At 38.6% G+C, this 17028-nt stretch overlaps 1 protein-coding gene and 1 pseudogene across 1 annotated transcript; both read left to right on the forward strand.

The window, feature by feature from the left end:
- Positions 1 to 699: 699 nt before the first annotated feature.
- Positions 700 to 1631, forward strand: LOC138379659 (olfactory receptor 7A17-like; annotated as a pseudogene).
- A 9752-nt stretch (positions 1632 to 11383) lies between these two features.
- On the forward strand, positions 11384 to 12322 carry LOC138379660 (olfactory receptor 7A10-like). Its single transcript, XM_069464808.1, has one exon. The coding sequence runs from the start codon at positions 11384 to 11386 to the stop codon at positions 12320 to 12322; it is 939 nt and encodes a 312-aa protein (XP_069320909.1).
- Positions 12323 to 17028: the final 4706 nt, after the last annotated feature.

Genomic DNA, 17028 nt, shown 5'->3' on the forward strand with positions numbered 1-17028 from the left:
CCAGATATCCTCAGGGGTCCCACCCTCTCTTCCTGGAGGTCTCTGTTCAAATGTCACCTTGTCTGCTGGTCTTGCCTGGACACACACAAAAGAATAGCACTCCCTATCCACTCTCTTTTATATTTGCTTTCATTGTCTTCTAAGACGTTATAACCATTTAACATGTCACATGATTATTTCTTGATCAGCTCATATTCTTTCTCCATCAAACTGAATTGTAAGCAAGCTATGTTCATTACCTAAACAGTGCCTGGAATATGGCTGACACTCTGTACAACTCAAATGCGTGAAAGAATTTCTCATTAAACTGGAGATATACGACCTCATGGTGGTAATACTCACTGGGTGCCTGTCAGGTGGGGTGGGTGGGAGTGGGGTAAACCCACAACTAATGGAACCAGAACGTATTGTATCTGGTAGGGACACGCTCGTAGCCCTGGCTTGGGTGGGGCAAATGCATTTTATATAACAAAATGTTTGTACCCCCATGATATCCTGAATTAAAAAGAATAAAATAAAAAGAAAAATAAAGAAACAGTTCTTGGGGAAACAGATAGAAAACAAGTTAAATACACAAAATATAGAAATTAATTATCAGCTACAAAAATATTTTGTAACATTTCAACTATGTGAGTGTTAACGTCTTGAGTGAAAATGAGTCACATTATTTTTCTCTTTCCCGGTAGTTACCTCCACAACATGGAGCTAGGAAACAATACAAGAATTTCAGAGTTTCTTCTTCTGGGACTTTCAGAGGAACCAGAATTGCAGCCTATCCTCTTTGGGCTGTTCCTTTCCATGTACTTGGTCACGGTTCTCGGGAACATGCTCATTATCCTGGCCACAATTTCAGACTCCCACCTCTATGCCCCCATGTACTTCTTCCTCTCCAACCTGTCCTTTGTAGACATCTGTTTTGTCTCTACCATGGTCCCAAAGATGCTGGTGAACATCAAGACACACAGCAGTCATATCCTATGCAGGCTGTGTCACCCAGATGCACTTTTCCATAATCTTTGCAGAGTTAGACATCTTCCTCCTGACGGTGATGGCCTATGACCGGTGTGTGGCCATCTGTCACCCCCTGCACTACACGGCCATCATGAACCCCAGGCTCTGTGAACTGCTGGTTCTGGCTTCCTGGATCATAAGTGGCCTGAATTCCTTGTCACAAAGCGTAATGGTGCTGTGGCTGTCCTTCTGTACAAACTTGGAAATCCGTCACTTTTTCTGTGAACTTAGATTCTCCACCTTGCCTGTTCTGACACCTCTGTTCATGACGTGGTGATACATATTGCAGCTGTGGTGCTGGCTGTTTTTCCTCTTGCTGGGATCCTTTACTCTTACTCTCAGATAGTTTCCTCCACACGTGCACTCTCCTCAGCTCAGGCGAAGTGTAAAGCATTTTCCACCTGTGCATCTCACCTCGCGGTTGTCTCTCTATTTTACTGCACAAGCCTAGGGGTGTACTTGAGTTCTGCTGCTACACACAACTCACACTCCAGCGCAACAGCCTCGGTGATGTACACGATGGTCACTCCATGCTGAACCCCTTCACCTACAGTCTGAGGAATAATGGCATAAACAGGGCTCTGAGAAGATTCCCTGGGAGGGGGATTATTAAAGCATAAATTTTCCTGGGGCTAAAGAAGTGCCCGTGATAACAGGGTCAAAGCTTCATAGCCAGAAATGAAGAAAATCTGATTAGACGGTTGGATTTAGAACTTGTTTCTTTTCTTTATCTCCTGGAAATTAAATGACTTTGATTACAATTAAATAATTCACCTCATTAAGATTTCTGCTCCATTTGATATCTGGACAGTTTTCCTCTTTGTCTATTTTTATATTTTTACAAGGTGATCCCAAACATAGATGAGAAATACTTAAAAATCTTCATTCATTTTTTGGAGCAACATGTATTTCTTATGAATAATTCTTTTCTTAAATGCATAGGCTGAGAAATTTTCATTTTCTTCTACTGAAAAAATTGTCATGTGTCATATTATGTTCTCCAATGGGGGAAAAAGAGACTACACTTGGCAACTAACGTCATTTATGTAATTTTATAGTAAAGAAAAGCCTGACACCACAATTTTCCAATTTTTGTGTCCATCATTCTTGTGTATGTCACTCCCTAAACTGTACTTCCTGACAATGTATCATTTAACACACCAGTTTGACAAAAATTGATCATCTGCATGTCTTCAAGGGAAGTCTACATAACAAGACAAATTTGAGTCAATGTTTTTTTAGTATGGCCTTAGAGTCTGAGTCAAATATAAATAAAATGTAGTAAATTTTAAATAATACATTTTGTGATGATGCAAAATATTTCTTTTTCATTCGTTGTATCTACTCATTGAAGGATGGAAGACTGTTCATGTGTAAGGAGGGATTGTTCTTTGCAGTGAAAGGTGGGTGGGCTAATTCTATGTTTTATTATTTAATTATCTTCCAGTTCTGCTAGAAAACTTCCAGTTCTGCATACATGTATGAGTGCTCCCATTGCTATCAATGAACCATCACCCCCTTTTTCTAAGTCTTGCTGTAATCACTGTATGGGTGGTGAATGAACTAGTTCAATATCATTTAGCGTAAATCTCCCATGTGCTAAGAGCTCTCCTTAAACTTCATGTCAAAGATTTCCTCACAGGATAGTTTGAATTTCTGTCCAGTCATGTGACTCAGGGTCACAAGTTTTCCTGTACAAACATGCGTGTCCTTCCAAGCTCCCCTGATTACCTGGAAAGAAACTTCCATGTAGTAGTAACTTTTTTATACAATATGCTAAAATAAAGTTGAGTAACAGAATAGTAATGAATGTAAACAAGCACCACATGTACTCACCATCAAATTGGTATTAACTGATCAACACTTAAGTGCACATATAGTAGTAACATTCATCAGGTGTTGGGCAGGTGGGAGGGGGTAGGAGGGGATGGGTATATACACATGTAGTGGATGTAGTACACACCATCTGGCGGATGGACATGCTTGATGCTCTGACTCGGGTGGGGCAAGGGCAATATATGTACCCTCATAATATGCTGAAATAAAAAAAATAAAAAAAAAAGAATATAGTCTTTTTTTCCCCTGCCAAAATGGGAAAAACAAATTTTATTTATTTTTCATTTTTTCATTTTTTTTTATTTTTCAGAGTTTTGGGGTTTTTAAAATTTATTTTTTGGTTGGCTAGTATCTCTCATGTGTCCTATTTTTAATATTATTTATTTCAGCTTATTATGGGTGTACAAAAGTTCAGGTTATATATATTGCCCATGTCCCGCCCATCCCCCTGAGTGAGAGCTTCAAGCATGTCCATTCCCCAGACAGTACACATCGCACTCATCATGTAGATATACACCCCATCCCCTCCCCCCACCCCCATCCCCCTGAGTCAGAACATTCAAGCGTGATCATTCCCAGACAGTGGGCACCATACTTATCATGTAGGTATACACCCATCCCCTCTCCCCACCCCCCACCTCAGTCCAATACCCAATTGGTGTTATTCCCAAATGTGCACTAAAGTGATGATCAGGGAAACCAATTTGCTGGTGAGTACATGTGGTGCTTATTTTTCCATTCTTGGGATACTTCACTTAATAGAATGGGTTCCAACTCTCTCCAGGAGAACAAAGGGGATTTTATATCACCGTTATTCCTTATAGCTGAATAATACTCCACGGTATACATATACCACATTTTACTAATCCACTCATGAATTGATGGGCATTTGGGTTGTTTCCACATCTTTGCAATTGTGAATTGTACTGCTATAAACATTCGGGTACAGGTGTCTTTTTTATAGAATGACTTTTGTTCTCTTGGGTAGATGCCCAATAATGGGATTGCTGGATCAAATGGTAGGTCTACTTGAATCTGTTCAAGGTATCTCCATAATGCTTTCCACAGGGGTTGCACTATTTTGCAGTCCCACCAGCAGTGTATGAGTGTTCCTGTCTCTCTGCATCCACGCCAACATGTATTGTTTTGGGACTTTCTGATAAAGGCCATTCTCACTGGAGTTAAGTGAAATCTCATTGTGCTTTTTTTTTTTTTTTTTTTTTTTTTTGAGACAGAGTCTCACTTTGTTGCCCAGGCTAGAGTGAGTGTCGTGGCGTCAGCCTAGCTCACAGCAACCTCAAACTCCTGGGCTCAAGCGATCCTCCTGCCTCAGCCTCTCGAGTAGCTGGGACTACAGGCATGCGCCACTATGCCTGGCTAATTTTTCTATATATATATTTTTAGTTGTCCATATAATTTTTTTCTATTTTTAGTAGAGACGGGGTCTCGCTCTTGCTCAGGCTGGTCTCGAACTCCTGACCTTGAGCGATCCACCCGCCTCGGCCTCCCAGAGTGCTAGGATTACAGGCGTGAGCCACCGCGCCCGGCCTCATTGTGGTTTTGATTTGCATTTCCCTGATGATTAGGGATGTTGAGCATTTTTTCATGTTTGTTAGCCATTCTTATATCTTCTTTTGAGAAATTTCTATTCATGTCCTTTGCCCACTTTTTGATAGGGTTGCTCGATTTTTTCTTACTGATTTTCCTGAGTTCTAAATAGATTCTTGTTATCAGTCCTTTCTCTGATATGTAGTATGCAAAAATTTTTTCCCATTCTGTAGGTTGTCTGTTTATTCTCGTGACTGTTTCTTTGGCCGTGCAGAAGCTTTTTAATTTAATCAGGTCCCATTCATTTATTTTTGTTGTTGCTGTGATTGCCTTTGGGGTCTTCTTCATAAATTCTTTGCCTAGGCCAATGTCTATAAGAGTCTTTCCTACATTTTCTTCTAGAATTCTAATAGTTTCGCACCTAAGGTTTAAGTCTGTTATCCACCGTGATTTGATTTTTGTGAGAGGTGAAAGATGTGGGTTCTGTTTCAGTCTTCTATTGGAAGTCCTTGCGAGAGCCATCAGGTAAGAGAGCAGAATTAAGGGAGTCCAAATAGGGAAAGAACAGATCAAACTCTCACTCTTTGTTGATGATATGATGTTATATCTGGAAAACCCCAAGGATTCAACCAAGAGACTCCTGGAATTGATCAATGAATTCAGTAAAGTCTCAGGATACAAAATCAATACACAAATATCAGAGACATTCATATATGCCAATAACAGTCAAATGGAGAACCAAATTAAGGACTCAATACCCTTCAAAATAGCAACAAAGAAAATAAAATACCTAGGAATATATTTAACTAAAAAGGTAAAGGACCTCTATAGGGAGAACTACGAAACACTGAGGAAGGAAATCGCAGAACATGTAAATGGGTGGAAAACCATACCATGCTCGTGGATTGGAAGAATCAATATTGTTAAAATGTCTATACTACCCAAAGTGATCTACAGATTCAATGCAATCCCTATTAAATTGCCAACATCATTTTTCAGAGACATAAAAAAATAATTTTACACTTTGTATGGAACCAGAGAAGACCCTGTGTAGCAAAAGCAATTTTAAGCAATAAAATTTTTTTTTAAATTAAAAAAAAAGAATGTAGTCTTATTTTCCCTGCCAAACTGGGAAAAACAAATTTTATTTATTTTTCATTTTTTATTTTTTTTATTTTTAAGAGTTTCGGGGTTTTTTAAATTTTTAAAAAATTTTTTAAATTTCAGCATATTAAGGGGGTACAAATGTTTAGGTTACATTTATTGCCCTTGCCCCACCTAAGTCAGAGCCCCAAGTGTGTCCATCCCCCAGATGGTGTGCAGCGCACCCACTATGTGTGTATATACCCATTCACTGAGGTTACTGATGACATCTTCCTGGATACACTGTTATTGTTTTGATTGAACTGCTATTTACCATATTCTTAAGACTTTCCATCCTGGTACTGGTATTTCTTGAGGCAGTCTTTACTGGAGTAGGTGGCATTTGAAATGTAAATAAACCACAGAGATGTAGGAATTTGAAAGAGGAGAGAAAATTGAGGAGAAAGATTCAGTGTAGAGTTCTGAATGTAAGAGAAGAGATTGGAGTCACTAGAGACTCCAAGGTACGCAGAAGGGACAGCATGAAGTGATGTACAAGAAGCAATGCCAGCATACCTTTTAGTTGAATATAGGTTTTATGACCACTAAGTCTTTGCTTATGCAGAAAATAAAACAATGATACTTTCTTCGTCTGGTCACACTATGATATTTTCTGCATTTTTCTGAGTGAACATAGTTCTCCGATGGAGGTTTTCTAATTTATCAAGATCTTTCTTTTTGTGCAGTCCATGAATGAGCAGGAATACTCTATAATTCTTCCACTGTTACAAAGTACACATGGAATATAACCAATATTAATCAACATGTAGATATTGTATAGGTATCACCTGTTACAAACATTCTGAAATTTATTATGGCCCAAGACATTTTAGAAAATTCACAAATAAAGAAAATTATAAAACAAATTCCTAAATAACCACCTGAGTTGCAAGTATGAAATTTTTTAATTGTTTTGGAAAAACCTCTGTGAAGCCAAGACATTTGGTACCCATGGTTTTCCATCAAGAGAATACAGTTCACTCCCTTGGTGAAGAGGGGAAGAGCAATTTCTGGGAGATATCAAGGGCTGCATTCCCAGCACTTGTCAGTGATTTGAAGATCCAAGGGTCCTAGTCAGGACAGGTTCCTCAGTTTAGACTTTGGAGAAAAATTTCACGCAGGGTTGGGTTCAGTGTTAACAGGTTAGGTCTCTGGACAACAAGCAAGTCCATGGAGAAGGAGTAACAAAGACTGGATTCGCTTCCTGTTTTATCTGGTGTCTTGAGAACAGAGAATGCAGAGAAAATATCCCTTTTGGTGCAGAGCTATGTCCCAGAGGGAAATGATGTGCACAGGGCTGGAATGACAAGAGGGAAATGTGCCTAATGAGCAGAATATGAAGCTGGAAATATCCCTCTTTGCTGTTGTTCCCCAGCATACACAGGCCTGGGCTGGATAGGATGTAGTTGTTCCTCTTGGGAGTCCTACATCTGGATTAGGGACATTTTCCTCTGCATTATCTTGGGACTGAGCTTCAGTTTTCATTATCAGCCATCCAGGGAGGATTTCTGGCTTCCACACTGAGACCTTCCTTTCAGAAAACCTATCAAGGTGAGTCCAAGACGCAGGAGGTCCTGAAGGAAAGGGTCAGGGAGAATGGATGCTGTGACCATGTCTCTGAGGTCACCTGAGAGCAAATCTAGCCAAGTCTAGAGCAGAGAGATTGCTGCTTGATTAATTAATTGATTCAGGTATTTATTTATAATGCTAAAAACAGGCATGGACCTTGAACCCAGCCATGGAGTGTGAGTGTTGATAAGTAATGGTAAGGGAAGCCCAGTTGGAAGAGGACATGGGACATTTAAGGTGGTTCCAGTAAAAATAGAACATGTGACCAAGGGTCTTTGCAATAATTGGAGAAGAGAAATATGCTATTAGCTGTGGAGGAATATACACTGAAATAAAGGCAATTATTTTTTCATTTTTACAAAGGGGTGTTATCTGAGCATTTCCATACTGATGAGAAAGATCCTGACCAATGAATTCCTTCCAAATAGTACCTGACAACAGCAGTTTGTGAGGCACACATTTTGCAGTATGTTCTCTCATGCTGGGTATTCAAATGAAATAGGAAATTTATTTAGTAGGTGAAATATCATATACTAATGGCCTTTAGTCTGCAGTTGTTTCCTTACTAGTGTGGCTGAATATATTTGTGTTTGCCAGACATGAAACACTCTACTGCAAATAGTTTGTGCACATCCTTTGCTTTTGCATGGTGGGTTTAGGTGTTTTTATTCCTGGTTTTGATTGCATTTTTTAAATCAAGAATTGGAATGTTTCAACACATTTGGCATATGCCAGTTAGTTCTTGCATGCAAGTTTCAGTGTATGTGAGGGGAATCTGTGAAAGTTTATGAATCTTGTGTAGGCAAATGCATCCGTCAGTCATATTTTGTTTTCCTCATTGCTTTATACATGTAGAATGTGCTCCTGCACAATTTGGCTAAATAAACTGCCATGTATATATTTCCCATTGGTTTTCACCCCTCTGTCATTCCTATTTATGACTTTTGTCTTTTTTTATTAGATATATTTCCAGAAGTTGCATCACCTTTGGCCATCATTTGTAAATCACTGTTTATCATCTCACTAAGGTGATGTGTGAATTTCTCCTGGGGGAGATTATGTCCCCCAGGGGATATTGAGCAATGCCTTGTTTGGCTTTCAACCTGGGGAAGGGTCGGTAGAGAATAGGGATGCTGGGAAACATAATGTAATGCACAGGAAAGACCCCATCACAATAAATTACCTGACCAAGAATTTCAGTAGTGCAGGCACTGACAAAACTTCGGTTAATGAATATCTGTATTTTCAATACTTATAGTTTTGTCTAGATTGTTTTCTTAGGTTTTTGCAGCACTACATATTTCTGCCAGCAAAATTGGGGTGTCCTCCTTTGCTATCTGTTTAAAACTTTGAACCCCACACAATGTGACAGCTCTTTAAGATTTTCCCAGGCTGAGGGGTTTCAATGAGATTTCTTTTTGTTGTCTTAAACTATTACTGGTTTGAGTAAAGATGCATATATACGATCACCATTTTGCTTTGCTTATTATTGTTTACCAAGTTTTCTACAGTCATCACCATTTCAAGTGATTTTTGCAGATTAATGTTTCCTCATTGATTTTTAAGAGTATATGTGTGGTCATAAAAAATTTCAAAAATTTTTAGTTTATCTATTTATAAATATAGATATATAGTCATACTTCTGTTTCTTGCCTCAGTTAAAATGGTTTGCCTACGATGTAGATTTCATATGTAGTTTTCTACGTATTCATGTAACAAGTATTCTTTACTTTTATATTAAGGTCTTTAAATATGATAATTTTTGTAAGATGTGAGACAGGGATTGAACCTAATTATCTTCCAGGCTGATAGACATTCATGCCAGCGTTTATTCAGTAATCCAGCCTTTTCCAACTAAATTGAAATACAGCCTTGTCATGTATTAAATATCCACATACACTGAGACTTGTTTCCTGATCCATTCCATAAACAATGAATATGTGTTATGTGCCAGAGCATTCTGAGATAATTATATGTTCTATAACTTGATGTAGAGGTTATGGCCAATTATATAATCAATCCATTTTGATATTATTAAATTATTATTATTTTGTCATATTTCAATTAATTTTTGTCCCATCCAATTTTGTTTAATACAGTACATTTGAAATAATAAAGTTAATGGGGCTCTGTTCCCTGACATTCTTTTTATTTCATAACTTCTCATTGTTTTAATGTTTTCTATATAATGCACACGTATCCATGTACCTCTGTGAAAATAGCAAAGTAATCAAAGCAGGTGAAATTCCTGTTCGTTTGGAACTTTTGATCTAATGGTGAACACAATGGAATGCAATAGCTGTGTGTGTGATGTAATGCTCTCAGGGATAAATCATACACAGGCGCATACCCTAAGCAGAAGGAGAGGATTACCATGGTGTGCGCAGGATTTTATAGAGTATGGTCTAGGGATGTCTTTGCATGTTAGATGAAGACCAGAGCCAGGACTAGAGTGTAACTATTGGATTTGTCAAAAAAAAAAAAAAAAAAAGAGATCAAAATGTAAAGACCAAGAATAACAAACAAGAAAAAATGCCACACAAAATATGAGAAAGGGGCTGCCCCATAAAATCACTTTTGAGAATTGTTCAGCAGTTTCTTATGAACAAATAGGACCTATGTGACCCAGTAATTCAATTCCTAGGTAAATACAAGAGAAATTAAAAGATATGTTTTGCATGTGAAAAACAAAAACCAGTTGATCTGCCTGAGTCTCCATGCCAAAATGGAGTTCTAAGGTTACATGTATATGGGAGATTTCCAAACTGGAATTTCTGGGTATCATTTCTGTATTTTGTCCAGGAAACATAATTGGAAATTGACAAATTGTCTAGCATCCATTCGTTTCTGGTTAAAGATATGGAGCCCAGTGTGACTGAGGTGAGAAGAACATGGGCGGAACACAGCCTCAGGAGGGCATACTGTATGTATATGATCTGTGTGCTTGTGTGTGTGTGTGTGTGTGTGTGTGTGTGCATAAATTTAGGATGAGATCAGGTTTCAGAGAATGGGGACCTTGGCTCAGTATATTCCAAAAGGTAACTTACAATATTATATAAAGGCCAGAACTCAAGGCTATACCAATGAATATATAGGGACACATTTCAATCCATGGGACACCTTTGCAACTAAATTAATGAAGTACAAACACAACAACATCTGGACAGAGGGACACCCTGTGTCTGCAGCTTCAAGGCCACTCCCTCCTCAACATCCTCTGACAGCTTCTGTCATGTCTCTCCTGTTGCTCATTCCCCTGCCACATTGGCTTCCTTGTTGGCCTTGAACATCTGAAAGAAGTACATTCCTCAGAGTCATTCATTGGTTGTTTCTTCTGTCTTGCACACACGACTTCCTTCTGCGGGGAACATGGTGCCTCCTGCCCTGCCTTCATTGTGGTCTCTGCTCAGTTGTGACCTTGTCTGCTGGTCTTCCCAGAACACCTAGGAAAAATAGCACCCCCCTTCACACTTTCCATTTTACCTTCTTTCTTGTTCCTCATAGTATTCATCACCATCTGACAATAGTATGTGGTATTATTTATTTGCTTTTATCATTCTCCGTCACTAAATTGTAGGGATTTTGTTTTCTAGCACCATTCACTCACTGTCTAGATAATGCCTGGAACATGTCAAAATTTACTTTATATTCTTCACATGCATGAAAGATTTTCTAATTAAAACTATAGAATGAATGCCCCCAAGGAAAGGTTGAGAGTGGGACAGGAGTCCCTAATCAGAGATGGTCAAGGGATCCCTTAACAGGGACAAGATTCACACACAGTATATAGAAATTATCTTCTTGGGAATGGAGGTTACTGGAGCCTGGGGAAGTTGGGATAGGGAGTTTGAGAGATGTTGGTCAAAGGATATAATATTATAGTTATGTAGAAGAAATAAGTTCAGAAGATGTACAAACATGGTGACTATAGATGATGATATATTTTGTTCTTGAAAAATGCTAGGACAGCAGATAAGTGTTTTCACAACAAAAATGGTAACTAAGCAAGTAATGTAGATGTTTTTGACTAGATTTAGCTATTTCATAATGTATATATACTTCAAAACATCATGTATATATATTTCAAAACATCATGTTGTACAGAATAAATACATACTACTCTGTCAACTTAAACATAAACTTTCAAAAATAGAAATTAACTCCTTTACTGTAGAATATAGGAGAGCATTTCTGATATGTTTATAATGCATGCCTGTGCCATGTTCTGTTTCTCTCTCTCTCTCTTTTTTTTTTTTTTATCAGTCACGTCAACCACATGGTTCCAAGGAATGATACACCAATTTCAGAGTTTTTTCTTCTGGGATTTTCAGAGGACCCAGAATTACAACGCATCCTTTGTGGGCTGTTCCTCTCCATGCTCCTGATCACTGTGCTTGGGAACCTGATCATGATCCTGGCCACAATCTCATACTCCCACCTGCACAGCCCCGTGTACTTCTTCCTCTCCAACCTGTCCTTTGTAGACATCTGTTTTGTGTCCACCACTGTCCCAAAGATGCTGGTGAATGTGCAGACACAGAGCAAAGTCATATCCTACACAGGCTGCATCACCCAGATGTACTTTTTCACACTCTTTGCAGGGCTGGATATCTTTACGCTGACCATGATGGCCTATGACCGGTTTGGGGCCATCTGTCACCCACTGCAGTGCACGGTCATCATGAATCCCAGGCTCTGTGGGCTGCTGGTTCTGGTGTCCTGGATCCTGAGTGTCCTGAATTCTTTGTTACAAAGCTTAATGGTGTTGCCCCTGCCCTTCTGTGCAGAGTTGGAAATCCCCCACTTCTTCTGTGAACTTAATCAGGTGGTCCACCTTGCCTGCTCTGACCCCTTCTTTAATGACATGGTGATGTATCTGGCATCTGTGGTGCTGGGTGGTGGGACCCTCACTGGTATCCTTTACTCTTACTCTAGAATAGTTTCCTCCACACGTGCAATCTCCTCGGCTCAGGGGAAGTATAAAGCATTTTCCACCTGTGCATCTCACCTCTCAGTTGTCTCCTTATTTTACTGCACAAGCCTAGGGGTGTACCTTGGCTCTGCTGCTACACACAACTCACACTCCAGAGCAACAGCCTCGGTGATGTACACGGTGGTCACTCCCATGCTGAACCCCTTCATTTACAGCCTGAGGAATAATGACATAAAGAGGGCTCTGAGAAGATTCCTTGTGAGGGGGATTAGTAAAGCATAAATTGTCCTGGAGCTGAAGAAGTCTCTGTGATAACAGGGCACAACCAGAAATGAAGAAAATCTGATCAAATTGTGGATTTAGAACTTATTTCTTCTATTTGTCTTCTAGAATTTCCATGAGTTTGCTTTCAAATTATTTATACAATTTAAGTATTAATAACTCACTTCATTAAGATTTCTGCTCCATTTGATGTCTATGTAGTTCTCTTTTTTTTTCCATTTTAGTATATTTACATGTTGAACCCAAATAAAAGTGGATCAGAAATATGTAAAAATCCCCATTCAGATTTTGGAGCAACATGGATTTTTAAGAATCACTTTTTTCTGAAATACATATAATCAGTAACTTTCAATGTCTCCTACTGAAAAAACAAAAACTATCATGTGTTATATTATGTTCTCCTATGGGGGAAAAGAGAGTACACTTGGCAACTAAGGTTGTTTATATAATTTTATAGTAAAGAAAAGTCTTACACCAGAGTTTTCCAATTTTGTGTCCATCATTCCTGTGTATGTCACTCCCTAAACTGTACTTCCTGACAATGTATCATTTAACACACCAGCTTGGCAAACTGATTATCATCTACATGTCTCCAAGGGGAGTCTATATCACAAGACACATTTCAATAAATGGCTTTAGAGTCAAAGACATATTTAAATAAAAAGAAGTAAATTTTAAATTGTACATTTTGTGTTGATGGAAAATATTTCTTTTTCATTCTTTACATCTACTTATTGAAATATGGAAGACTGTTCATCTATAAAGAGGGATGGTTCTTTGCATTCAAAGGTGGGTTGGGTGTTTTTATGTTTTATTACTGAATTATCTTTCCAGTTCTGCATACATATATGAGTCCTCACATTGCTACCAATGAACTAGCACCAGCTTTTCTAAATTTTCCATAATCATTAAATGGGTGGCGAATGAGCCATTTCAATATCGATTATCATAAATCTCCCTTATGATAAGAAATCTCTTTAAACTTAATGTCAAAGGATTCCTCACAAGAGAGTTTGAATTTCTGTCCTGTCATTAGATTCAGGGTTACACTATTACAAACATACATGTCCTTCCAACCTCCCCTGATTACCTGGAAAGAAACCTCCATGTAGTAGTAACTTTTTAGTATAATATTCTAAAATATGAGTAACACAATAATCATGAATGTAGTCTTCAAATATCAGAATAAAGGCCAAAATACAAAGTAGCAAATTATTTTAATTACTCTGAGTTCTGTTTTGTTCAGATATTGTATCAGTTAGCAGCTGCTACATAACAGACTATCCAACAACACGTGATTTAACATAAGGCCTTTATTGTTTTTTTTTTTTTTTTTGTGACAGGGTCTCGCTCTGTCACCCTGGGTAAAGTGCAATGGCGTCAGTTATAGCTCACTGCAACCTCAAACTTCTGAGGTCAAAGCTCTTTCCTTGGCCTCCCAGAATGCTAAGATTACAGGCATGAACCACTGCACTCAGCCCATAATGCCTTTATTAATGAAAAAATGATTGTATAGTGGGGAGTCTTTCTACACTGTCCTGGTCTCCTCATGAATCTGTACTCAGCTGTGGGCGGCTCTGCTGATCTTGTCTGGGTTTCATATATATTAAGGACTCAGGTAATGGTTGGGTGATCTAGGGTGATCTTGCCTAGAAAAAGAAGTTTCTCTTCCAGATACCCTATGGCAGTCATGCCTGTATATGTTTACGTGGCTGGGGCTGGGTTCCAAGAAAGAGCAGCACAAATGCCCCAAAGCCCCTTCAGGCACCCTGACCATACCAGCATATTCTATAGGGCAAAGCAAATTAAAACTCCTCAATCTGGCTCAAGCTTTAAATGGTGGCTCCTTTCAACTCCTCCTTCCATAGCTGGATGATCTTAGATGAGAAATTGAGAGTTAATGTACGTGTTTAATAAGCATCTTTGGAAATTCTATTTCAGGAGATCTACCACCCCTGTAAATATTATTGTCTGCTCCTTACCTCTAGCTCACCATTCCTAAGCAGAGAAGAAATATCCATTTTCCTTCTAGATATTACATCGATCCAGGGACCTTATATCTAACTCATTGACTAACAGAGCTGGAGAAATGTTGCTTCACTGAGGTTACTGATGACATCTTCATAGATACACTGTTTTTTTTTTTTTTTTTGACTGAACTGCTATTTACCATATTCATAAAGTTTTCCATCTTGGTACTTGTATTTGTTGAGGGAGTCTTTATTGGAGTGGGTGGCATTTGAAATCTAAATAGACCACAGAGATATAAGAAGTTGAAGGTTGAGAGAAAATTGAGGAGTAAGTTTCAGTATATAGTTCTGATGGAAGGTTTGAGAAGAGATTAGAGAAACTAGAGACCCCAAGGTACCCAGAAGGAAAAGCATGAATTTACGTGCAAGAAGCAATGACAGCATACTCTTTAGCTGAATATTGGTTTCATGACCACTAAGTCTTTACTTATGCATAAAACAGAACAATGTTATTTTCTTCCTCTGGCCATGCTCTGACATTTTCTGCATTATTCTGGAAGTAAGTAGTTCTCCTAAGGAGGTATTCTAATTTGTCCAGTCATTTCTTTGTGTGCACTCCCATAAAGAACAGGAATACTCTACAATTCTTCCATTGTTACAAATTACACATGGACTATAACCAATATTAATCCCCATGTAGATATTTTATGGGTATCACATGTTCAAAAATTTATTATCAACAGTGTAGCAACTTATGCATTGCATTCAACTGCATGTAAGAGAAAGCTAAATAAAAATAGTAGCTCTTAATTTTCTAAAGGATACACAATCTAAAAACATTTAAATCTTTTTTTTTGGTTACCCTCTTTTTTTGTTGTTTTTATTTATTTATTTATTGTTTATTTTATTTCAGCTTATTATGGGGGTACAAAAGTTCAGGTTATATATATTGCCCATGCCCCCACATCCCCCTGAGTCAGAGCTTCAAGCATGTCCATTCCCCAGACAGTGCGCATCGCACTCATCATGTAGGTATACACCCATCCCCTCCCCCCAACCCCCACCTCCATCTGATACCCAATTGGTGTTATTCCCAAATGTGCACTTAGGTGGTGATCAGGGAAACCAATTTGCTCGTGAGTACATGTGGTGCTTATTTTTCCATTTTTGGGATACTTCACTTAATAGAATGGGTTCTAACTCTCTCCAAGAGAACAAAAGAGATTCTCTGTCACCATTATTTCTTATAGCTGAGTAATACTCCATGGTATACATATACCACATTGTATTAATCCACTCATGTATTGATGGGCACTTGGGTTGTTTCCTCATCTTTGCAATTGTGAATTGTGCTGCTATAAACATTCGGGTACAGGTGTCTTTTTTATAGAATGACTTTTGTTCTTTTGGGTAGATGCCCAATAATGGGATTGCTGGATCAAATGGTAGGTCTACTTGAATCTGTTCAAGGTATCTCCATGATGCTTTCCGCAGGGGTTGCACTAGTTTGCAGGCCCACCACCAGTGTATGAGTGTTCCTGTCTCTCTGCATCCATACCAACACGTATTGTTTTGGGACTTTTTGATAAAGGCCATTCTCACTGGAGTTAAATGACATCACATTGTGGTTTTGATTTGCATTTCCCTGATGATTAGAGATATTGAGCATTGTTTCATATGTTTGTTAGCCATTCTTATATCTTCCTTTGAGAAATTTCTATTCATGTCATTTGCCCACTTTTTGATAGGGTTGTTTGATTTTTTCTTACTGATTTTCCTGAGTTCTAAATAGATTCTTGTTATCAGTCCTTTATCTGATGTGCAGTATGCAAAAATTTTTTCCCATTCTGTAGGTTGTCTGTTTACTCTCTTGACTGTTTCTTTGGCTGTGCAGAAGCTTTTTAATTTAATCACGTCCCATTTATTTATTTTTGTTTTGCTGTGATTGCCTTAGGGGTCTTGTTCATAAATTCTTTTCCTAGGCCAATGTCTATAAGTGTGTTTCCTACATTTTTTTTTTATTTCATCTTGTTATGGCGGATACAGAATTGCAGGTTACATACGTTGCTCCTGTACTGCCTTTTCCCCCAAGTCAGAGCTCCAGGCGTGTCTGTTCCCCAGGTCGTGTGCGTTGCACCATCATGTAGGTATATATCCCTCCCTTCCCCACCCCCCCTTCCCGAGTCAGCACCTTCAAGCATTACCAATACCCAAACGGTGTGCAATGCACTCATTGTGTAGGCATACCCCCATCCCCTCCCCCACCCCCCACCTCAGTCTGATATCCAATTGGTGTCGTTCCCAGATTTGTATTTAGGTGATGATCAGGGAAACCAATTTTCTGGTGAGTACATGTGATGCTTGTTTTTCCATTCTTGAGATACTTCACTTAATATAATGAGTTCCAACTCTCTCCAGGAGAACCATAGAGATGTCGTATCTTCATCATTCCTTATAGCCAATGTTTCCTACATTTTCTTCTAGAATTCTAATAGTTTTGCTCCTAAGGTTTAAGTCTGTTATCCACCGTGATTTGATTTTTGTGAGAGGTGAAAGCTGTGGGTCCTGTTTCAGTCTTGGCTGTCCAGTTTTCCCAGCACCATTTATTGAATAAGGAATCTTTTCCCCAGAGTATGTTTTTGTCTGCTTTGTCAAAGATTAGGTGGCTATTTGAGGATGGTTTTATATTTGGATTTTCTGTTCTGTTCCACTGCTCTATGTCCTTGCACTTATGCC

Source organism: Eulemur rufifrons, unplaced genomic scaffold, assembly GCF_041146395.1.
Source record: "Eulemur rufifrons isolate Redbay unplaced genomic scaffold, OSU_ERuf_1 scaffold_114, whole genome shotgun sequence".
Taxonomy (NCBI): Eukaryota; Metazoa; Chordata; class Mammalia; order Primates; family Lemuridae; genus Eulemur; species Eulemur rufifrons.